We start from the raw sequence: 25,902 nt of genomic DNA on the forward strand, positions 1-25,902 counted from the left end.
CAGAAAATGGAGAGAGAGAGAGAGAGAGAGAGAGCGAGCGAGAGAGAATCAGCTTTTTTTGAGTTGTATGGGTTATTGATCACATAAGTGGTGTAAAATATTTTGAAAGTGTTTCATTTTGTCATTGTTTTGCAATGTAACAAAAACATGTCATTTGAAAAGGGGGGTGTAGACTTTATATTCACGCTAAGTATTTGAAAGTTCCATTTGATTCCTGTCAAATCCATGGTATTGTCATTCCTCAATGATTTTCATCGGTTCTTGTTCGTGTCCAAGGGAAAAAATTAGACTATAAATTCCAAGAATTTTATAACCATGGTGGTGAGCGAGTTCTACCTCAGGACACAGGATGTGGGTTTGTTGCGTGCGAAAACAAATGTGGACAAATGGCTGCAACTGGTGGCTAATGTGTTTTTCTGGCCCACTAGTTTTTAATGTATTGGAAAATGGATCTTGTTGTAAATTAGCTCCAGTCACACTTGAATAAGAGATCCCCCCTGCCCCCCACATAAATTTTGTGTGTGTAATTTACTGATATTTTGAGTGAATAGAAGAATCACTGTGCAGCTCCTGTCATGACACGTTGCCTGTATCAGTGCTCGGTTTCCATCAGGTAAGTTAAAAAGCAGAATTCAGCCCCAATTAACTGCCATCTTTCATCCGTGCTCTGGATATCTACGATAAAATTTCGATCAAAAAAAAAAAAAAAATCACATCATCTCTGTGTGAGGACCACCACGTTAACCACAACGTCACTTTTGATCATTTACCAAAAAAACAGCACATCAGGTTTTCATCACAATAATAATGATGATATGAACAATATAAAATCTAATATAGTTAATATGTGTAGTAATAATTACGAAATAAGGGTTAGGTTCAGCAATGGTTGGATTTTTTTTTTTTTTTTCTGAAACGCCATAGCTATGAAATACAACGCGTTGGCAAAATCTTGTGCAGGATTTTATCCAGTAGGACTAACGTAACAACAAAAAAAAATTCTCATCTTCAATTCATCTCAAAAACCTGAAGTGCTCAAAAAAAGTTGATCTTTTTAAAACCAGGGTTAAAAAAATATTCTCAGGCTATTTTAAAGCCATCTCTGATGAAAACAAATGCTGTTTTCCCAGTGTTATTAACAGAAGTTAAACAGCTTATTGAGAGTACCGCATATCCTAGTAAAAATGTAAAATGGACAAAGCCATTTTCTCAACCTTTGCATCAAGTTTTCTTAGTAAAACTAAATTTGAGTCTCCCTCTGGCGAATGACTTTTGCAGCATGATCGACAGGGCCCTAAAATTATACCGGTGCTTCAGATTGGACCGATACTTCCAATTTCTCCCTCATAAATCCTTCCACATCCATGCATTGGGTGTTATGCACACAAGTCCATCAACAAACATCAGTCCACAGCGGTGTGGTGTTTGTCTGCTGTTGCAGCGTACGTATGTGTTTTCATGTCCCCTGCTGTGAGGTAGTGTGTGCTGCTCTCCCAAAGAGCTTTTGCAGCATCAATTGTTGCAGAAAATGTGTTGGCTCGCGACAACCCCCCACAGCCATTGTTGTGTGATTAAGGACTAGATTTGAGCCATTGCGCAGAAAGCAGGGCTACAACAGCAGGGACATAACCACATTATTGTTTGCACCAGTATGAGCCTGGATTGTAGGAAGCTCACTGGAGGGGAGGTGGGAGGGGGATCAGGAAAGCAAAGACTGAGATGTCCATTCCCAATGCTTCAACTCGCATTAAAACATCCATATTGATGTTGTATTCTTTATTTTCTCTGTTCATTAGTTACAACTTCATTTAATGGTCTGTACAGCACTGAAGGCACACAAAACCAAAATATAGAATGCGACATGACTATTTACAAGATGTACAGAATAAATAATTCAATCAAGTTCGGTTGGGAAAAAAAAAACAAAACAGCAACAGCGTATGTGCTTAAATGGAATCCTGAATAATGTCCAGGTTTATAAAATAAGTTGCAGACAGTCTTGCTGAGCGTCACGGAAGAGAGTCACAAAATGGAAATGCATTCTTTTGCAATCTCTCAAACCAGTCCAGTTTGCAACACATGTTCAGGTCAGCCAAATTGGGGCTGATTGTATACATGTATTTGACGCAGGAAGAAAAACAATTCAGCAGGACTCAGTTGATTGTCATGCACTTTCTTGTGGCATCTGATTTGTGCAATGCATTTTGCAAGACAGTGGCACTGTATAACGGACTCTACTTCTAAGCGTTCGATACATAGTTCATTTAGACAAAGAAAGCCTTGCCTATGTGACCTATCACACATCTGTATAAAAATAAATAATTATTCCGTGATACGTGGTCAGTGTATAGGACAGGAGAGGTGACAAGAAAAAACAAAACCCAACACCCAGGCTTCAGTGTTTCGGATGTACAGTTAGTTCTATTGCCGACCCGAAACCCCCTCCACCCAATATACCCCCGCCTCCCCTGCAGCCCGCAGCACAATGAGCATTCTGGTTCAAGCAATCCAGCTGGCTTATGTTGACAGAGGGTGGAATCAGGTCAGACCCGGAGTGAGGATAGACTGATTAAACAGCAATTCTAGGTCAAGTGGTGATTCAAATTCACTGTTTTCGAACATCTGCTTTATCCTGACCGAATGTACTGTATGTGTGTGTGGGGGTGGGGCAGGGGGGTTGAGGGCAGAGTCCCTTCCGATCAATTCATCTGGAAGCCGGGCATATCGAATGGGTCAAAAAACAAGCGCCCGTTTATGTTACATTTGGCGAGAGAAAAAAAGTCCACCTTCCCCTGGCTGGCTACATCACATGGCTGTCAATCGATAAAATATCTGCGCAGTTACATTCTGTGCTACAGTTTGACATAAAGTGACGTGCCCGTTACAGATATTTCACACTGTGGTAAGTGGAGGAGGGCAAAGAGGGAAAGGCACTTGCTTCAAAACGTCACACTGGGTTTGAATTTGTGACGGAGCTCAGTTATATGCCGGTTGATGCTCGACGATCTCCAAGTAGTCTGGCTCTGTATGTAAATTGGCCTTGAGTTCAAAGTACTCATTCTTAGTTTGCTCGAGCATGACCTTGCGTGGCCGGGAGTACATAATTGCCTCCATTAACTTTAACTCCTCCTGGTGCCCTGGGCCCTGCCTCTCTACAGCAGGATGAAGATGAGCCATGTTTTTTCGAAGGTACTCCGTTATTCCGAGCTGCTGCAACTCTTTCTCCCGCTCCAGGATATTCCTATACAAGGAGTTGGGGTCTCCGAGCGAAACAAACTCAGCCGGGCATTCCCCTGCCTTTGGCTTGAACTTGGAGATCGGGTTTCCTGTAAGTGGGGAGGTGTTCTCTTTCTCCATGATACTCCGGCAGGCGTGATTCTTGGAGCTGGATTGGTCGAGGCCATAATCCAGATCGGTATCGTGATCTTTGTGCTGAGAGCAGTAGGTGGGGTTGCGACATATCTGCACAATGGGACTGTGCGACCTCTCCTCGTACAGTGTGGAAGACCCGGGTCTTTGTGTCAGTGTGTGGTGTGTTGTTTTCTGCCCGTACATGCTATAATGTAAGTGAATGGGGCTGCTGCTGCTGTTATCTCTTGGGTGATCTCCCGCTGCTTTTCTTTTCGCTCTGCGGCGCCGCCGGTGCACCACAAACACGACCAGCCCGGCCGAGCAGAATATAATCATGAGGACTAAAACAAGAAGGCAAAGAATGAGCACGGAGAGTGGGACGGTGTCTGTGAGGGAGTTGAGCAAGCCTCTACCGGTGCCATCGGGGCCCAGCGTGGCGGTCACGCTTTCCTCGCCATCTGGAACCAAAGAGTGGGTGCCCAAACCGGTGCACAGCATTTCGTGGCGGAGGCTTCTAAGATCGGCCTGCATCACTTTCTTTGGGGTGTGGCACAAAATGGAGCCCACTACTGTGTCCTTTCTCAGTTTTTCTACCCACTGTTTCAGGCCAAACAAGTCACAGCTGCAGTCCCAAGGGTTGTCCTCTAAATAGATTTGCTCTAATGAGTCGAGTTGGTCAAGTACGTTGCTCACTGGCAGGTGCATAAACAGATTTTTCCTCAGATTCAATTTTGCGAGGGGTGCATTGCGAAATATCTGTGCGGGAAGAGAGCTGAGCAGGTTGTTGTTTAATGACAACAGATTAAGATTTGGCAGGGGATTAAAGGTGCCTGGAGCAATGTCCTTGATGAGGTTATATTCCAGGTACAAGTATTCGAGGTTGTGGAGACCCACAAACATGGTGGAGTGCAGTTTTTCGATCCGGTTGCCATTAAGATGCAGTTTCTTCAAACTGCTTAAGCTAAGGAAAGTCTCATTGTCAATATAATCAATTCTATTGTTTGCCAAATTGAGCAATTCCAGGCCATCATGTGTAACAAAATCATACCTGTAGAGTTTCTGAATCATATTTCCTGTCATGACCAATTTAGTCGGACTTTGAGGAGGTACTCCGATATCGGACACCTTTTGAATTCCTCTGTCTTGACAGTGCATCAAAAACCCTGCCACCGGATAACTGTGACACGAACAATGCTCTACGCAAGGACTACTCGGAATGTGAGATGGCGTTGGTTGCTTGGCGTCGTCTTTGGCATCGCTCATTTTGGGAATCTGTGCCCCTTTGGATGATGGCGTCACAACCATGTCCAGTGACTTGGAGGGCTCTTCTAAATTGATATCTGCGTGGGATGGACAGAGAATTTCTCGCTTGACTTTAGCCAAGATGGTCCCCTTGAAGTTGCGCGGCGCACTGCAAACCACCTCCCCGATGGCAGACTGGCCCCTCATATTCTCCATCCAGATTTTTAAATGCAAAATGTCACAGTCACACACCCAGTCATTGTCTTCCAAGAGTAGTTCCATAATCCGGCCGATGTGTTCTAAAAAGCCAACGTAAGGCAGCGTGTGCAGTTTATTGCCTCGTAGGTCCAGGTGGGTGAGAGGCACGAAACGAAAAATGTTGTTTGGTAAAAACTCGATGGAATTGTCATTGAGGATGAGGACCTTGAGGCGGATCAGTTTGTTGAAGGCCCCCGGTTCAATGACCCGAATGAAATTGGTGTCCGCTTGGAGAAACTCCAAATTCACCAGGCCTTGAAAAGTGTCCTCCTTGAGTGTGACGAGGAAATTCCTGTTGATGTGGAGTTTTTTCAGTGAACCGAGGGCACTAAAGACTCCTGGCTCCAACTCTTGAATGCTATTACCGCCGACGTGTAGAGAGAGGGCATTCTTGAGCACTTCCATTTCTTCCGCACGGAGCTCAACCAAGTCGTTTTTGTAAAGGTTCAGATGGAAGGGCACGTTGGACAGAACTTTTATTTGGGAGATTGTACTGATATTTCTCTGCTCGCAGTTAATATAGAAGATACCGTCCTTTGCTTCGCAAGAGCACAAGGAGTCACAGGACTCGCTAATGAAGGTTGACGGCTTTAAGAGATGGGATTCTTGAGAGTGGGCCGCCCATAAAAATAAGCTGATGAAAATGACGCAGGGCAACATGATCAAGTCTGTGACACCTGCGGAGCAGAGAGGAGAAAACAACATTAAATTCAAATAGATTCATGTTTGAAAGTCGAAAAAAGCAATCAGTTGCAAGGTTTCATGATACCGTAGTGGGTCAAGCATCTCCAAATGCCTACAAAAGTAGTGCAAGAAAATTTAGCAGCTAAAGGGAACCCATATAATAGACTTCAACAACAACTTAGAGATAATACATATTTTGTAGTTCAAGACTGAGAGGCACTACAAAAATGACATCTTTTTCTTGTGACTCACAGTGGGATAATGGTGCATTTGAAAACATGTCTCTCCTTTGACTCAGTATTTGGCCCAGCCTATGCCATGCATCTATATGACTCACATGGAATGAGTCGGTTCAAATGTCAACTCATGTTTAGCTCAAGCGCACGTTTATAAGAACTTCCGAACCAGTTATCTCTCAACTGGACTGAATGGATACCAACGCAGGGGATGCTATGAGCATTGCAACTTCAGCAAAATGTATCCATTAATCTGATTCAAGTGACAACAGATCAAAGGCTGAATCCTTCTCATGAACTGTCTGTGTGCTATCTCGAATCATGAATACTGTTCATAACGTCACGAGAAGAATGCGTTCTTTTCAAAACTCAGCATCAGGAATGCTTCACGGCACGAGACCATGCAAGCGTGTATCCTTTGGAGATCAAAACCTACCACTCCATTCATGCGTACAGTATTGTTCGTCGCTACTTCCTTATTCTCTGAAATTACTCAAACATGCGAGACTGGGATAATGTGTGTGTGTGTGTGTGTGTGTGTGTGTGTGTGTGTGTGTGTGTGTGTGTGCGTGTGTGTGTGCGCACAATAAATTTTCAAGCAAGACGGCTTACTTGGTTCAAAGTCCTAAGACGTAAGCCATAAAATTTTGCTCGGACACAACATATATTGAAGTAATTAAAAAAAAAAAAAAAATCACTGCTCATAACACAAAAAAGTCCATTTATGTCGAAAAAAAAATGAACAAAAAAGTAACGCATGCATTTATTTGCATGCTATTTTTTTATTTTATTCTTTTTTTACAAACCTTTGCTTGAGTGTTTAACACCTACTAATGTGTCAAACATTGCTGGGAAGATAAATATGGACACACAGCTCTGGCTCAATTGTCCACGTGGTTTAAAAAAAATGCAAATTGAAATATTCATATATATTCCAATATATATTCATATATTCCATTCATCAGAGATGAAAGTGGACTTTTCTGAAAATTCCGGAAAAAAAAAATATACACACACACGCACTTGTGTACCCTTTGTGGCTTCCGTTCGGGCCGAAATTTCGAAATCTCCAAGATATGGCGAGGCCATGAGAATGCGAGGCGAGGGTATTACTGTTGTGGCGACGCCACTCAAGCTAAGCGAGCCTCAGCAGTAGATAGTCCGCTGCTCTCTGCTGTGTGTGCTTCAGCGCGAACATGTACGCAAGCGCGTCTTTTGATTTCAACCAATCAGCGCCGACGCAAATGACGTCACACACGACAACAGCTAAGCTAAGTTAGCCGAGACGACACTCGAAGTCGGACGGACACGATTTTCTGCCAATCTGTGTTTTTCCCTTTTAGGCTAAATATATTTTTTACGACAACTGTCTTGTCCACGGCGTCTTTTATTCGTTCCACTGGAGTTTAGCAGGTGTGTTTATAAAGAGACGAAAATTGTTTGGGGACTATCCCCCACGTTTTAGTTTATATGGTATAACCCAAGAGGCAAAATGACGCTTGCTACTGTTGTTGCGAGTTGCCGTTCGTTCTACTAAACCATTAGTCAAACGCCAGCCATTATGTCTTCTGTCGTTATTATACAAACAAAAATCTCTTTACTGTTACTAGTGTTAGTGCCTCAATATGGCTACGCTCGTGAAAGCAATACAACGAACTCAAACGTGTCTTCGTTCAATGTTGTCAACTAATATCCGGATTAAATTTATGCAAAGTTTCCTCAATTCTCCGGAGAAATTTTCATAAAAATTTGAAAAACCCGGAATTCCGGGAAAATCCGGTGGACTTTCATCTCTGATTCATATATTCCAATTCTAAACTAAATTCATTCTTGAGGCAGTAACAGCAATTTTAATATCGCTAGGTTGAAATCACTAGTTTTGAGCAAAAAGAAAAACAAACCATATTTGTCTACCTGCATACCTGTCAAAGGTTCACAGCAACCAGTGCGTTATTAAAAAGATATTGAGCCCAGACGCTCAGGAACTGTTGACAGGCCACTGGCAAGTAAATTGCAAAAGCAGGTCTGAGATTTTAACCTATGAAAAAAAGTATCACCTCTCAACAGATGAAATAGGCCCAAAATGGTCATTCAGCCTCAACCCCTCAAAAAAAAAACAACTTTGAAGATCACATTCAGCATACAATTCATCTCCTGATTCATCATCAGAAAAAATGTCGCTGTTTTCAGAGGTGGGTGTCAGCAGTCCGTCAGTGGACTGCTGTCAATATTTCAGGCCGACCCACGTGGTCCAAGTCTGTCCCTCATCGGCGACAGCCGGTCGGCGTCGAGAACGTGATTTTCATGTCACACGTAGACGCTGTGCAAATGGACACTCAGCCGAATTAAAAAAAAAAAAAAATTTTTCAAAAACCCAGACACACAAGCAAGCATACACTCAGCTGAATTAAATAAATAAATTAAAAACCGACACGCACAGTGTGATGAGTTAAAAACAATACGTGACAAAATCATTGCGGTCCGTAGGACTGAAAGGTATCCTGCACTGTTTTATTTTTGCTGTGATAGTGATGACTCTGCCACGTATGCAGACGGTTTATGATTGTGACACGTGCCAGTGACGTGGTATGTCATCTGTCATAGATGTTGCATGAAATGATGACATCGAGGAGTAGTCAAAGAATTGAACAGGCATCTTAAAACATTTCTACTTCTTCTACTACTACTTCACTAGATTTGCAACTACTGTCAATTACCGCTGGTGGGAGGTAATTGCATACAAAAAGAGGAGTGTCCAACGACCGTGGACAAACGAGTGCGACTCGAAAAAGTAGATGAGTCGTGTCAAAACCCATGTATGACCCTTTAAATTATTTTGGTTTTGCATTCTAAAATCAACACAGACTATGATGGTGTGTTCCACCGTGCACGCTGACACTGACATTCAACTGCGTGGCACGGATTACCCAGGCAGTCACGTTTAACTCTCTAGTAATTGTAGGGTGACAACATGCTTTGGTGCATGAATGTATTTCCCACACTATAAGGCGCACGTAAAAGCATTCAATTTTCTCAAAAACCGAATTCTGAGAGAGAACATGGACTAAAGAGTGCAAAAAACGACGAGGACGCAGTTAAAAGTTAAATGACCGTCATTTTTATTCTTTATTCTATTCTTTGTTTTTGTTTTGTTTTTTTTGTTTTTTCTTACATTATGCACAACTCTCACCTTAGGGTAGTGTACTGTCATCACAGTGAATATCTGCATGTGCCCTGTAGTTAGTTTAGCTCACCACTAGGTGATCAAATATTAACGAAACTTCATGTCAATTATGCATGTGGGCGCACAGAACTTATTTGTCAAGAAAATGTTGTGATTGCTTCCCCTTGAAAATACTACTACTTACAAAATCAATTGGTTATGGAAGAAATTTCTTAACTCGAAAATTTTGAAAGTAGAGATGCATTTTCCATGTAAATGCCCTAATTTGTTCCAAGCTCCCCCAAAATTCAGACAAAATGTTTCCTCAAGCATCAATATGCATCAAAATATATAAATGCATGTTACAATTAGATAATTGCACAATAAATGAGAGTTGTGCATAATGTAAAAAAAACCCCAAAGAATAGAATAAAGAATAAAAATTATGGTGGGCACATGCTGATATTCACTGTGACGACAGTACACTACCCTGAGAGTGGGTGTGTTCGGAGAGTACGCTCGCCGCTCCCATTAATTTTCGAATGCAACCATCACTGGCGCACCGTGTCCTCAGTCATAGCGCTTATTTCGTGCACCAGCGCCTCGTTTTTGCTACACTCTGAATAACCCAACGACAAATTTGAGCAATGCTCCGAGCTTCCAAACGGTAGGAATGAACCAGTGCGCACTCGGAGCATAATAACAAACGTGAGCCAAGCTTGCTTAGCTTCACAGTTCACACAGCTAATTGCCTGCATCTCACAGATGAAGATAAACGTACGGTACATGTTGTGTCTCTTACCTGAAGACTGCTTGTTGCCAACCTTGCATGTTGCTATTGCCTTTTTCTCCATTTTATCAAAAAGATAATTCTTGTATCCAAATGTATTCACCTTTGGACCCTCCTATGTTTCAATTGCTCAACAAAGAAGTCTCACCGCTCGTCACAAAGTGTGGCCCAATGGTGGGTGGGGTTACCAGCTGTCGGGCGGGATTAAATGAAAACATGAGTTTTCAAAAAAAAAAATATATATATATATATATATATATATATATATATATATATATATATATATATATATATATATATGTGTGTGTGTGTGTGTGTGTGTCTCTCTCTCTCTCTCTCTCTCTATATACATATGACGTACAATCACCGAAAACTCCACAATAGAGCGGGGGCATTAAGGATGAATCACGATATAGCCGGGGTTCACTGTTCTTCAGTCTTTCATTTTTCAGCACCTTTCTGTGTCTGTGTCACATCCTTGCTACAATATATGTTGGGCCAAGGTCACTTTCCAGACACAACACAGACACTGAAGCTCTGCAAAAGTCTGAAGCACTGTTATCACAGAGGATATTTTCAGATAAACATGAATGAAACACCAAGGACGGAAATCAAACATGACTTCTCTTAACGAAAGCAGACAACTGAATAAATAACCTTGTCGGTTGCAGTTTATCTAGAAGGATGGAAACGTGAACATGATATTTCACCACAGGGGCGTGCAAAGTATGTGTGTGTGTGTGTGTGTGTGTGTGTGTGTGTGTGTGTGTGTGTGTGTGTGTGTGTGTGTGTGTGTGTGTGTGTGTGTGTGTTGGGGGACACCAGGAGATTAGGCCAAATCTCAGCATCCACGTTAAGGTGGGCATCCACAGCATGATTCACCCAACCCCAACCCGGTATAAGAAGACTTTCAATGGTCAGCACCAAACGCGTGTCAAATCTTCCAACCCCCCCAACAAAAATTCAATGGAGCATGCGTATTAAATCCAGCCTAACAGAGAGCATATCTGCCAATATCTCGAGACTCCCACATATTATATGCACTCTAAAAAAGCCCTTAAAAAGCTAACTTTTCTTTATAGTCATGAATGCTACAGCTACTAATTTTCATGATTATTGTTACTATTCTTATGATGACGATGATGATGATGATGATTATTATTACTCTTATATGAAGAAGAAGAACATAACTAAATAATACTGAAACTGACACTCCCCTGATTTTCCTTTTTTTACCTATTTTGTAGTGCGGGGGAAAGAATAATATAACTTCTATAACTTGAAACCCTCGACGACAAAAACAGGTCTACACAGAATCTTTGCCTTGAGGATAATCAGACGGCACATTCTTGGCCATATTCCACACTCATTTACAGTTTACATCCAACTGTGAAATCTTCTCTCAGTCTACTTGCACCTTCGGCGGCACGGTGGGTGACTGGTTAGCACGTCTCCCTCACAGTGCAGTGGTGCAGGGTTCGATTCCAGCTCCAGCCTTCCTGTGTGTCGTATGCATGTTCTCCCCGTGCCTGTGTGAGATTTCTCCGGGTACTCCGGTTTCCTCCCACATTCCAAAACCATGTATGGCAGGTTAACGGAACACTCTAAATTGTGGATTAGGTGTAATTGTAAGCATGAATGGTAGTTGGTCTATGCGTGCCCCGCCATTGGCTGGCGACCAGTTCAGGGTGTACCCCGCCTAACTGCCCGTAGCCAGCTGGCATAGGCTCCTGCACTCCCGCAATCCTCGTGAGGATAAGCGGATTTGAAAATGGACGGATGGATACTAGCACCTTCTAGTGGTGGAAAGGTGATAATGCAGTCAAGCAATGAGCCGACTGTACAGTGTCTTGACTAGCGACCCACTCTCGTGAGCCAGCGCTCACGTTTAATTGAACCTCCATCATCACATCATGCAACAATTTTTGGTTTGTGCTGCACAAAGTTACTTTGTGGCAGCCAAATTGAAAGTAATAAATGGCAGAATAGCTGTGAAAAGACTCACAGAGCAGAACTAATGTAACCCATCTGTGACATGTTGTCAAGGTAACACACTATCAAACATTTTTTAACAGATTTTTTTTTCCCACTGTTTGTGACCCATTTGTTTACGCTCACAGCGGTATCACATGCTGATGGCACAAACGGACATTGTACAAATTTTCCATTTCCCTTCTTATATTTGCAAAACTGTTGAAGCACCCCTCGATTGTGTGGTTCCATGAGTGTCAAGTGTTGACACTGAGAAATCTACCTTTTAACCCAAAACCGACATGAAGTGGAGTTAAATCGGCAGGGTATTTCAAAGACATTTTCATGTGTGACCGAAGAGGACAAGCAGTTAGTGCGCATGCACGCATAAACACAACAGTCTGACATGGAAGCTGTACGGCAATTTCCTTTTAATACTATATCAGCATTTTCATCCGTGGTCCTTATACCCAAAAAGCTCACCCAAGCATGAAATAAAACCCAGACTATGAGCCAAGGTTATCTATCGCTGAATAATATCACAGCAGAAGCCCGATATCAGGGGTGTCAAACTCATTTTTGTCACGGCCCAATTTGAAGTTACGTCTTCCCTCGGAGGGCCATTATGACAGTGAAACCACAAAATTCTTACTTGTACACAACAAATTAATAGATTATTAGTTTTGAAATCAGTCAAGTAAATTATATTATTTGTTCAATTATTGTTCAAGTCAGTGTAAACTGGGTAACAAAATTATGACAAAAGATCAATGTTATTTTTTACACATGGCAATTTGACATTTCAGTAGAGGTTTTAGCAAGTTGACACACATGATTTGCTTTTGCGGGCCACATAAAATGACCTGGCGGGCCGGATCTGGCCGCCAGGCCTTGAGTTTGACACGTGCTCTACATAGAAGGTCATTAGCCTCACGTGTCTTCTGTCTGTCAACAGACTTTGTCAATATTCTCGGCATTCCTAAGAGATCAAAGTTGCACGGGACACCACGTCAGAGGAGCGTGAGAGAAAATGTCTTTCAGCACTTGTCTTCCTGCTCGACATTCACCATTTAAATATGCATCACTTTGCTGTTCAGTCGATTCAATTTGCGGCTCCGCCGAGGCCCAGTGAGAGCTTGTCTTGCAAGCAAACAGTCTATTGTTCAATCTTGTCTGAAGACCACAGCAAAATACCAACGTTAGTGCAAGTCTGACACAAACAAACCTCGGCAATACACAAATGCTCATTGTTACATGGAAAACGGGCCATCGCAAAGCATGTGATCGTTACTGACGGCACAACACCCTTGCTTTCGGTTTATTCTGTGTGCCTCGTGCACAAAATGCCCAACGTGTTGCAGTGTTATTTTTATCCTCGGTGTCACTCTTTGCAAAGAATTAACTCAAGATAGCAATCTGAATTCAGACAGTGCAGACTTGTGAGGATATCATTCATTAGTCATGACAATAAATGTGCGAAGAATGCATTGATTCTGCTTTTTTTTTTTGCCACGTGAAAAAAAAAGAATCTTTCATTAGTGAATAAAAATAAAGAATACATTTCTTGATGTACATGTTAAATATTGCGATATCGCAATACTCAACACCCAGATCACGTTATTCCATAATTGCGCATCCCTGCTATGAAGCCCAATTTTCCTCTTCTCAACTTTTAAATGGTCTGTGAGCCATATCAACTTTGGATTCCAAATTTAAAAAAAAAATAAAATAAAATAAATTGCGTGAAGACATTTGGAGAACAAAGTGTGGTCACAATTCTGGGATTTGCTTGGTTTCTGGTTGACCTGCAAAATCCGCACAGTCATTTCTTCACATTTTATTCATGAGCTTCACCCTCATTAACAAGCCGCTATACCCGCATCCATGGTGATTTATCGAGCTTGACAGAGGCAATGATGAGGAAGTACACTTTATTTGCTAAACTTCCCAAATTGAATGGCCCTTGGAAACAGGATCAACCCTGTGTTGGAAAGCGATGCAGAATTTTTAACACTTGAATGTGGGAATGATGTCATTGTGCGAAATGTTCTCACTCCCTTCCTGTGTGCATTTACAATTGCCTAGACTTTAGTTTCGAAGTGAAAACATGCATGAATAGCATCATGAAATACTTCAGAAAAGGCGCGAAGTTCCGCCTCCCAGTGCAATATTCTGCATGACGGACCGGTCCTCGAATGCCTTCAGGCTTGAGCTGTTCTTCACCACTTGAATTACTCGATTCAACACGGTAACCACAATCAGCGAGAAAGGCCACAGGGTACTGGCAATGATAGTCTTATGATTCCCTCCGTAAATAGGTGTTGCTGCTGTCTCAGACACAACCCTTGTCTCAAACGAAGCAACGCTTTAACACAGCACTACAGATTATAAATGATATTACTGACACAAGTATTGAAGCACGGGAAATGGGTTTGGCAATGAAAAGATGTTCATTACATCTTCCGCTCTTTTTTTTTTTTTTAGGTTGAAGCTTCTTCTGAAGTTCTTTCACAGCAAATGACATGCTCTGATCACAAGGTCGCCAAAATGATGAAACAGAAGTTAGCTTCCAGAGAGAAAATGTAGTGGGAGGAGGAATAATTAGGATGTTGATGACTCATTAGCAATTAATTGCGCGTGGAAACAGTTGTCAACATTTGTTGGTGTCCAGTGACAAGCATGTGTATCAGATGTTTTTTTTTTTCCAGGATGAATAAAAACAGGTTTTCCAGCAAAATATGTCAACAAAACACCACAAAGGACCTAGACTCTGGTTCTGCCAGGACTTTTGGGCAAAGTGAAAAAAATGTCATTTCAGGGCCCTCCACCTCGCTGCTGCATCATGAAAATACAATTTTCTTGGGCTAATGTCGTTGGGTCCTGACAATCTACAGCCCCACGCCCACCACCGTCCTATTTGCCTTTTGTGACGAGCCTTCTGTTTTACTTGGCTCAGGTAGATTACTTATTTCCTATTGACGAAACATTTCCATGATTCGTGCATGGTTAATGAAACGAAGTCAGGAGTTTGGCAACACACAAAGTAAAACAAATGCTGCAGGTTTATTAGAAAACACACAATTGGCGCGTGAATCTGACTACTAGCCAATCACATACAGTACAAGGATGCGGTAAGTAATACAATAATCGTGCCCAAAAGTGCAGACATTCCGTGCTAGTGATGGCGATAGTGGAATCGGTCTGAGTCATTGTGGTGAATAAAGCAGCAGCAGCAGCAGTTTTGATGGAGGTTAGGGGGAGGGCCGTTTACAGTCTGTTTAGCCCCTCCAAGCATGCAGGAATTAACAAAATGTCGAGACTCAGCTGTCCTGCACTGTCTCCCTAAAGGAGTGAGTTCAAGAACAATTCAGGAAGAATGCAAGTGAAAAGGCTCGTCAGCCCATGTTAGGACATGTCAAAAGTACAAAGCCAAGTCAATGAATCAAAACACAACTCTACGCTTTCCCTACCTGTTTTTGGGACGGCCTTGCAATGCATAAAAGCTGAACAAAAATGCAAGGCTGCGAGCATTAGCAGTCAAGAGCACTTTTCAAATGTGTGAACATCACTACACAGGATGCAGTGTCAACAAAAGTAATCTTACTTGAATAATGTTTAATCTTCTACAGAAAGCCCATCAATGCCCTGTATGCACTTTTCAGGACCGCGTTTTTATATTTATAGCGCGCGGCAAGAGGCACATCGACCTCACTACACAGCACCAATAAATACAGTTGCTTGGAACGAACGTGTTTCTTCAACTGCAGGAGAAAAAAAAAAAACATTGAATATTAATGAGATTGCGGGTCGTGAATGCAGCCGTCCATTTTGGCGCCCAAAGCCCTGAATCCTCTGCAAGCAGCTTCTCGATTTGTCTTTTTTTTTTCCAATCTGTGCTATTTATCTCTCTACACAATGTCTGCATGTATCACTGCAAAACATGAGCTGCCTTAAGAGCAGCCATCCTTCGACCGAGTCCCTTGGAGGTCAAACGCCAACGGTCGCGTGTGGCCACTATTACATAAAGTCCAACTGCTTTTGCTCGCAGGCACAAACGAGAGGGGAGTCAAAGACAGTGTTACTTGTTGCATGCAGCCAGCCGCGGTTTCATTTCAAGTCACACACACACAACCCCCTCCACGGCTCTGTTGCTTGACTGTGCAGAAATGTGAGTGCATTTTGTGCCTTTTTTATGCACTCGTGCGCACTCTCGTCGTCGCATGCAGTAGCGCCGTGCAGTGATCCCGGGGGGCCAATTACTGAAGGAGTAAGGGTCTCTCTTTCAGCCGTAGTAATGGGAGTGATGGCTCACCCTACAGGGTTCAACACCGCTACTATGCCCTCGAACGCGCAAGAGCAAGAGCGATTCACTTCAACGCAAGCCTGATTTAATCATACTTCCGACAACCAAGGAATATCCACTTTTCCTTTTGCCACGCAGCACATTTCACCAAGCACATGAGTCTTTCTCTCTTTTCCCAACCGCTCTTGATGCCATTCGATGACCCAATGTAAACTTCAGGGGATGTCTGCCTTCTGTGATCGGTTAATTGTTCGTGGCATTTGCACAACGAACGCTTCAAAGCTAAATTAACAGCACGGTGGAGTGTTCTCCCAGTGCTCGCAGACTCTGGCTTCCTCCCACTTCACATGAACATCAGCTCCATCTCACCGCAACCCTAAAGAGCACTATGGAAAATGTATGCATCACGAGTGTAGCAGAACCACCAAATTTTAGATTTACAGATGCCTGGATTTTATTTCAATCAATTTATGAAGAACTGAGTTTTTAATTGCTCATATTTATAAAGTGGAGTCTCTGGAGTGCCTTTAAAACATTTAGCTCTGAAATTACACAATTAGTATTTTTTCTTGTAGTTGCCCATGTCGATTTTTTTTGTGGGGTGGCTGGATTGTGCATATCACTGTCCACACACAGAATGGCTGACGGCAAAGACCTGCCAATGACTATACTTCTTTCCAGACTAAATGGAAACACATCATTTTAAAGTGGAAATCTAAGCCGAGCGCTTGTTGTTTTAACACATTAGCGTTAGCTAATAGCATGATCAATGTTGGCTTTCAATAATCGATAATTTAATGAATGGGGGTTGGGATGAGGGGAGTTGCTTGGCGATGCTTTTTCTTCAGACTTTGGCCTGCCACTTGAGCAAGCAACTCTCTCTGATTCAACTGAAAACGATTCACCTTGTAAAAAGTGCGGTGGGCCGGGTGAACAGTGGCTCTTTCGCATTGGAATATGAATGCCCCTTAAAAAGACTGATTTCAACAAGGCTCATAAAAGAGGGTGAAAAGTGTTCAGTCATTCTTGATCCTTGCTGTATTTTAATAGAAGACTGTCATAGACATTTTACAAAGACACCTGGGGGTTATTTTATTTATGTGTGTGCATGATATGGTTTCTTTAAGAGCAACTAGGGTTGGGTATATATATCGTTCAGCAAATCCATGTGGGACTTGTTGAAGTCAGCAGAGAGAGTGAAACTCTTACATGTGACGGCTGGCCTTCCAGAGCGACTGCCCCCGACCTGACTATCACTTCTGACTTCGGTGAGACGAAAGAAATATGACGTTTACATGCGTTTTAATGTTTCAATACAGATCTTTCATCATGTTTGTTTTACTGTTCTCCAAATGCACAAATAAGTTTTTGTGATTTTATTACAATTTCCGAGAGAAAATAATTATTTGTTTACATGGACAGTACTTTAGTTTTTCAATGTTATACACAACTTTCATGTTGTGGACTTTTGTACCCCATATCCTCCTGACTACCAGTAGTTCAAATTTGTCCTCTGTAGAGGACATTTGTAAACCTAAATATCTCCCACCCAGTGCCTCCAATCGCATGAACTCCTTTTGTTACTCTAAAGAGGACATTCAGTGCTTTCCAATGATACCAAATTTGTAGGGGTTAGAAAAAGTAAGAAAATGGCTTCCCTCAGTGCAAGCACTTTTTATGGGAAGAGGAAAAGTAATACTTTTTATCGACCACATTTAGTCTTGAAATGCTGTTGGCATTTTATTTATAAGACTCTTATGAACACGTTAAAGTGTTGTTTGAGTTGTTTTAAGTGTATTTGAGCCTGTTTAAAAAATGTAGTGGGATTTCAAAAATTTCTTTTGGAGGAGTCCAATTACTTCACATAGATTGGGGAATGTCAAAATAAATGTGATTGGACAACATTTTTTTTCCTGGTAGTCAGGAGGATATACACAAATAAGTTCATCTGCATTTTTGTTTTTCATTTCCAGATGCTTTATTGCTCAAAAATATGATGTGACATGCGACGTGTTCATATGGTGGGGTTAAATTTTTCAAAATTGTGACAATTTACTCCTATTGGCAGGTGGTCCGGTGGTCCACTTGCTAGCGTGTCTCCCTCACAGTGCGGAGGTGCAGGGTTCGATTCCGGCTCCGGCCTTCCTGTGTGGAGTTTGCATGTTCTCCCCGTGCCTGCGTGGGTTTCCTCCGGGTACTCCGGTTTCCTCCCACATTCCAAAAACATGCATGACAGGCTGAATGAACACTCTAAATTGTCCCGAGGTGTGAGTGTGTGTTTAGGGTGCCCCCGCCTACTGCCCGAAGACAGCTGGGAGAGGTTCAAGCACTGCTGCGCGACCCTTGTGAGAATAAAGTGGATTGGAAAATGGATGGATGGATGGATGGACATTCCTATTGGTGTATTAATTTCTTCTTATTGAATTGATACTGACTATAATCACAACCTGAAGAATGGAAATCAAATTGAATCGCAACCTGATGAATCGAAATAGAACTGAAGCGTGAGTAGGGATGTGTACCGAGCACCAGTACTCATTTTTAAAAAGTGGAGCATCCTTGACAGTTCTGTTCACGATCTTTGAGAAATTACTCCAATTATTTTCAACGTATGTAGACTATATGAACATTTTTTTGCCCCTTCTACCTCTAGGCAATTTTTTCTAACTCGCAATAAAAGTCATATAATGTATTTGTCTAAAAATCATGATGTCACAATCAGTGGCAAGCTAGCTCATTCCACTCCAGCGTCATGCACGAGAGGCCCAGGAACGGGTTCTTCTTGCGCCAGTGAAGTGTTGTGCGACCATATTACGATATGATTTGTAGTATTATATCAAAACACGATGACGTGCAACCTTACAATTTTTATAATGTTATTTGGATGCGTGGTTTTGGTTTTAGCATCACGAGGGCAACTCTAAGCCCCACCAACTGGGGCTTCGAAGTAGTGCCGCCAGCATTAAGCCCGTATCCCACTGAGCGGCGAGTGTTTGGGAACACGAGTGAATGTTGATTTTTCGTCAGGGCTCGTTCAAGGTCGCAAACGGTTGCCAAGACAGCCAGTTTTAATGTGCGCAATCAGTTTTTCTTGTCGCCAAGACTTACAAGCTCTGTCAGATCCCACACATGACTATATTAAAAAAAAAAATAATAGTATTTTTTTTTTTATAAAAATCACAGGTATAACAGTTTTGAATGTACTGTGTGCAGCCACACGGCAAAATCAGCACATCACACATTGAACAATTTCAGTCAGGGACATCTCGCAAAACCTCTCAAGATGTAAGAATAAAAAAAAATACATGTCTGACAAAGAGGAGGAGGTGGTGACAGTTTGTGGTTTGTTTTTAGCAGAAAAAAGTGACAAAGGCAAATGGCGCTGGCTGGTCAAAGGAATGATGGTCACGAGCGAGCAGGGACTTTCCGTTGCGCCATGATTGTTTTGATTTTGGATTGCCAGCCGTGCTTTCTCGCTGTCTTGTCATCTCACTTTTTGATTGGCTCCACGTCACTGTCAAGAGGCTGCGTGGACGTTTGTCTTTGGGGCGCACCACACACAAGGATAAATCAGGCCAAAATAATCATGTTCATAATTCAATATTCAATACTGTTGAATATTCACGGTTTGAAATCGGAGCGGCCCAAACAATCTTCTGAGCAATCTAGATCAATTTGAAAACACCCCACATGGCAGGGATATTTTGCGCTATTACAGTAATCTTTACAATTGTTGAGAGGGGAGATTCGGGACTCAAATCGATCTAATTATCCTGCCATGTGTACCAGGCTTTCGGAGCACAGAGGGGTCAACTTCGCGGCTTTGAAATGAAAGGAGATTTGACTAACGTGCACTCACGCAGTGCAAACTGATGTCCTTTACATCGGGTTGGCTCAGTTGCTACAAACGTAGCATCTGAACGTTTTACTCTCGAGGTATGATTAATCAATTTACACTCATTGCATCCATTACACTAATGTGAAAATTTGGTTATTTTTGGTTTGAGTGATCTTGCCGGAAGAGAGATGGAGGGATGAAATCATCTTTTCTTTTGCCAACTCCATTACTCTTCGCCTATCAGGCGACAGCAAGAGTTTGCGATGGATGATTGAAATAAGTAGTTCACGCATGAATCTCACACATTTAGCACATCACAGCTGACTGCAAGGTCGGTGTTCCTTGTTTTGGACGGAAATTGTCAAAAATGTGGTTACATTTCTCAAAGGTTTATGGTGACAATGCAAGTAATCATTAAAAAGTCAAGGGGAAACACAAGCAAGCTTAACAAACATATACTAAATGTGCACCTTGCCTCACAGGAGTGCTTTTAGCAGTCCAACTGCATGTACCTTGTTGCACTACAGCAGTTTTCTTTAACACTAAATAATGGTTAATATAATGTCTAACCTTCCAGTGGTGACTTATTTGTTGTTATTTCTTTTTCTGTAAATTATTGTTTTTTTTCTGTATTCATTTTACATTAATGTTGTATTTGCAAGACAAGTTAATTTATTATTTTTTTTAAGTTGTGTTAATAATTTGTTTTAATGTTTTTTGAACCAAAAAAAAAAAAATAAAAATAAAAAAATAAAAAGCATATGAAGACCGCTAAAGTACCGGATCAATAAGCAGTATCATGAAGTGAACGGTATCGTTGAAATTTTAACCATACCATTCCTAATCATGAGATACTTTAAAATGCCCAGCCATACAATGAATGCATTGAGATTCATGTGAATTCATCCATCCATCCATCCATTTTCTAATCAGCTTTATCCTCACGATAATTGCGGGCGTGCTGGAGCCTATGCCAGCTGTCTTCGAGCTGTACACCCTGAAATGGCTGCCAGGCAATCGCAGGGCGTCATGCGAAATCTGAATTCATCATTTATATAACTACTTATTTGGATATGAGGTGCAGGTGTTCGACCCAATTCCAGCTGACTGGTGACAAAATGCATATGGGACTGCCAGATTTGTGATTCAAATACTGGAAATCTATTCACTACCACACCAGCTAACCATTTAGCCACTAATTGTCAATACCGCTTACCCATTAGTTTCAGGGGTCAGCTGGATTCTGTCCCCAGCAAATTGGACCAGAGGTCACCAACCAGTCACAACCCACATAGAGACAAACACCCATTTACACACCTGACAATTTAGGGTGTCGAGTGAACCTGTCAGGCATGTTTTTTTGGTTAAGCAGTGAAAAACCACTCTAGCACAGGGAGAACAAACAAACTTCACACATGAGGATGGGAGCTGAAATTCAAACCCAGAACTTCACAAGTTTGAAGTTAACAAGTATCCATGCTGTGGCAATTAACCGATGCTGGAATAAAATCGGAGGGAATGGCACTATTTATGATCTGCATAATAAAGTAACCCAACAAATCATGTGATGTTCAGAAAGGTGTTACATCTAAAAAAAAAAAAAAAGTGTTTGGGGGGGAGAGAGAGAGAGAGAGAGAGAGAGAGAGAGAGAGAGAGAGAGAGAGAGAGAGCGAAAAAGGAGTGATAACGGATAGACTCGGTTACTTTGGAGGTGCAGAACCGTTTAAAAATGTTACGGTGTTGAAACAACGTCGCTGCTTTCGGATATGTCGTCATACAGAGTAGAGTGTACCTGAAGCCTCGGGTTAACGCAAATAACCTTCTGTACACCTAACACGCCTACTATAATTACACAGTGACCTGTGAAAAGCGAGAAATTAATTTTGGTATCGTTGGACTCAAGGCAGTGAAAGGGCACAGAATGAGGCTGCATTGTGCCGTCGATTGTGTCAAAGGGGCAACCAACCAGGTGTCCTCAAGGTTAGATGCCAAGTTCAAGCTTTTGTTTTTTTTTTTTGTTTTTCCAAAATATAGATGGAAATTGGGAACACGTCGTGTCTCTTCCTGATCTGAAATGATCTACATTAGAGGCTATGGCAGTTTGAAATGATTACCGATGATTGATCGGATGCAGTGCATACAGTATGTGCATCACAAAACAGTAGTTTCTACGGTACATTAGCTTTCCGAAAGTTCATCTAACAACTACATTTGTAATAAAATTGAAGATACAGTGGAGATCAAATTAAATGACACTGAGTTCTTACCAACAAAAAGTGATGGGAAAGAAGCTATTCCAAATGGCAGCGCGCAGTGTCCATCGGTGCGCGGAAGCGAGTCTCTCCGCGGTGAGGGTGAACTTCTTCCTTGAGTCAGGTCTCCACTTGCCCCGGTCACTGACACGCTGTCACATGCGTGAAAAAATGAAAAACGCGCTTTCTCTTCTGATGCCGGGACGATGGGCGACACTAGTCCTTCGCCACCATCTCCAGAGTGAATGGGTTTTAGTTCACAGTCGAAAGGAATTAAAAAACAACAACATTAAAAAGTATGGTGTCGTGGAATAAAACGGCTGTTTTGTTTATTTTTTTTCTACATAAGCGCACACCATTTTAACCAAAGGTGTATTCCGCAACGTTCCGCTCTCACAGCGCCGAGCGATGTAAAGCGCGAACAACTCTGCGACGCCTTTGCTCTGCTTCCTAATTTGCATGCCGTGGAGGTGCAGCGAAAGGGGAGTTAGATCAAGCTTAAAAGCAAAATGCAACTACACATCCGGTACAGCTTCGCAAAATAAGAGCAATGGGCTGTATAAACCCTCATAGCGGTGGCCATTTTGACAACAATAACGTAACTAACAGCTGTATTCCATGACGTTTTAGTATTATGTAATACAGTTTAATATTATAGCGGGCTAGAAGAAAATACTAATATATTTGCACAAAACTATACAAATTACAAGGCTTTCAAAAGAAGAACTTCCGGTATTTACCACTCCAAACGTGTGGTCTCAGCATACAGCAGGGAGATGTTAGACTAAACTCCCTCCTCTTGGGGTATCTTACAGAGGGGGGGAAAATGAATTGATGAGCTTTAAATAGCTCGGCTGCAGCGTCATTCAAATGGTTACTGTTATATCATAGACAGGTAGCAAGAATACAGGAAACATATTCTATGGTCCAGTGGAAGATCAAGGAAAAAATGTAAAATGCAGAAAGGGTGAATGAAGTGTGTGCATGTTTGTTCAGCTCGGATGGCATCCTTTGAGGCTGAGACAAACACTGACCTCCCCATTGTTGTGTTTTATACTATGTCGTCCATTATTCCATCTCCTGCTTCTTTATGACAAAGCCCAAATGGTCACTGATTCATACTTCTAGATTCTCTGCAGCCTTGACATCGTGATCGCTTTCAGATGGGCGGAAATGTGGCTTCACACAGCTTGGAGCCCAAGTGGGTTTGTCATCAGATTTAGGCAGAATTACCTTCCCATCTGGAGCATCAGCAAATGTCTACAGAGCTTCACTTGTGACCCAGTGTGAGCATACAATTGTCAAGTGATTTTTTTTCTCCAAATTAAAGCCAAAATATGTTGTTTCTCTGTTTTAGTCATTGTTCAAATGTCAATGCCATGGATTTAAGAATGCTTTGTTTCAAATGACTTTGCATAGCAGCTCTTTCAACAACCCGCAGACATGACTGTTTGAGAGTAAATATACTGTAACGTACTCTATCCTCTTAGTGGCGCCTCGTGGGAGAGAGCTCTTAAGCTTCCTCATTTCATATGGTAATGAAAGCAATAAAGCTGTGTACTGGTCCAGGATTCAATTGGGTCAGCAAGGTTGAGTGATGTTTTGAACATACTTGATATTGCTGATAGATTTTACGGATCTGGGCTCATTGTTCCATCATTTGGATTTTTAACAGAGATGTTATTTTTGGTGTGTCACATAATTTTGAAGTGTTGACATCAAAGAAGCACTCAACAAATACTGAAGCCAAACACAGAATGCGGATTAACTTTCTCAATTTTTTTTTTTTTTAATATTGCATGCCCAGCGTGCCTGACAGTCTTGTTGCAGAAAGTAGACAAGACTTTAGACCAGGCGAAACCACGTCTAAGTTGTATCGCAGGTAGTGTAATGTGATTTTAGTGGATTTGATCCAGGTACAAGCAGATAAATTCTGTGCTCCGCTGCTACTATATGTATGGTGGATTTCATTACGTTTCAGTCATAAATATCAGCATGCAGCGAACCCTCTGTGGTAATCAATGAATTGAATGCTGATTATTTTCCATTCATCCATTTTCTAATTTGCTTATGCTCACAAGGGTCACAGGCATGCCTATCACAGCTGTCATCAGGCAGTAGGCAGGGTACACCCTGAACTGGTTGCCAGCTAATTGTAGGGCACACGTAGACGAACAACCATTCGCGCACATGTTCACACCGAGGGATAATTTAGAGTATTCAATTAACCTGCCATAGATGTTTTTGGAATTTGGGAGGAAACCGGAGTACCCGGAGAAAACCCAAGCGGGCCCGGGGAGAACATGCAAACTCCAAACAGGAAGGCCGGAACCGGAATCGAACCCTTCAGCTCTGCACTGTGAGGTGGACGTGCTTACCAGTCCACCACCATGGCGCCCATTATCATTCTTAATAATTTAAAAACACCGCCCTGTGTTATGAGCCGTGAGGCAAACAAAAATTCCAGGACCCAGGAAGCAGAGATGGGCACCAAAAATGAACATTTTTGTCCAAAGTAGCAATACAAAATGAATCTACTCAAAAACAAAACTGTTATAAACACAACAAAACAACGTTGCAGCTGAAAATATCCTTCTTTAGGGACATACTTGTGACAACAAGATAAACTAGATCACTGGGCGACTCTTGAGGCTGGACTGCGTGGCAGGACGAAAAGCAGCCACAGCGTGAGTGTCAAAGATCTTTCAGCACAGAAAAATGAGAGAAGCTGGTCAAATAGGCTGCCACACCTTTTCAAGCTGATGTGGCACAGGTGATGGGGTAAGGCTCCGCCCCTAACTTCAGCCCCACCTCCTGTCACACTCCAGCACTGCAAAGAGAGAGAGGAGAGCAGAGACGGAGGAAGGAGAGGAGCAAGAGTAGGCAGAGTAACATGGCAAAGGCGAAACTCAACGATGATACCCCTGACCGCGCGTGTGTGTGTGTGTGTGTGTGTGTGTGTGTGTGTGTGTGTGCGTGTGCGTGTGTGTGTGTGGTTGGGGGTTGTCACACACAGATGCACCAACAGGAGTGGAAGGCAGTCTCGGATGCCTATTTTGCAGTGTTGTGTCCAAGGACCGGCAACCCGAGGCCAAAGCCAAGGCCAAGGCCTTGCCTCCGAGGCCAAGGCCAAGGCCAAGGACTTGGAAAATTTTCCGAGGCAAGGCCAAGGCCAAGGACTTGAGAAATTTTCCGAGGCCAAGTTCCGAGGCCAAGGCCAAGGACCAAGGACTGATTTTGAAATTGAGGCCTAGCCGAGGACATGTATAAAACAATGCTATCATACCACTTGGCAGGTCCTCATGATTTGCAACACCCCTCCAACATAACCCTTTGCACTTTCCCTAACGCTTGAATGAAGTGTGTTTATTCAAAGAGTAGAACAGTCAGGGTACGTGTTATTTATCCTGAGAAAAAGAAATAAAATCATATGATATACATTTATGAATTAATGTTTTAGTGCAGTAGTTTCTTAATATGAAGTAAATCAACACTCAACAGGCATGACATGGCACGGAACACAAGTTGAGAAATGACTTTGCATAGAAGTCAATCACTGACTGCAGAAAAAGCGGTAATCTCGCAGTGATCATTTTACAGTTTACCTGCAGCGAGTCCCAGGGACTCACTGATCAGAAAAGTATGAATCCCATTATGCATTGAGAGAGTCCCAAATTTCAAATTCCGAAATGGTCTACTTATTCAATTGAATATGATAATAACACAAACAACATATACATACAATTATAAACAAATGCTGCAAAAATTTAAATAATTCAGGAGCAGGCCTGAGGATTTCGGAAATTCATGGTAA

The 25,902-nt window shown here is 42.1% G+C and overlaps 1 protein-coding gene across 1 annotated transcript; it reads right to left on the reverse strand.

The window, feature by feature from the left end:
- Positions 1-1,764: 1,764 nt before the first annotated feature.
- On the reverse strand, positions 1,765-22,529 carry slitrk6 (SLIT and NTRK-like family, member 6). Its single transcript, XM_019868593.1, has 2 exons — positions 22,104-22,529; positions 1,765-5,528 (listed from the first exon to the last, which is right to left on the reverse strand). Exon 2 carries the CDS (start codon positions 5,509-5,511, stop codon positions 2,977-2,979), a length of 2,535 nt encoding a protein of 844 aa, XP_019724152.1. The 5' UTR covers positions 5,512-5,528; positions 22,104-22,529; the 3' UTR covers positions 1,765-2,976.
- Positions 22,530-25,902: the final 3,373 nt, after the last annotated feature.

The sequence above is a fragment of the Hippocampus comes genome, unplaced genomic scaffold (assembly GCF_001891065.2).
Source record: "Hippocampus comes isolate QL1 unplaced genomic scaffold, H_comes_QL1_v1.1 scaffold41, whole genome shotgun sequence".
NCBI classification, from domain to species: domain Eukaryota; kingdom Metazoa; phylum Chordata; class Actinopteri; order Syngnathiformes; family Syngnathidae; genus Hippocampus; species Hippocampus comes.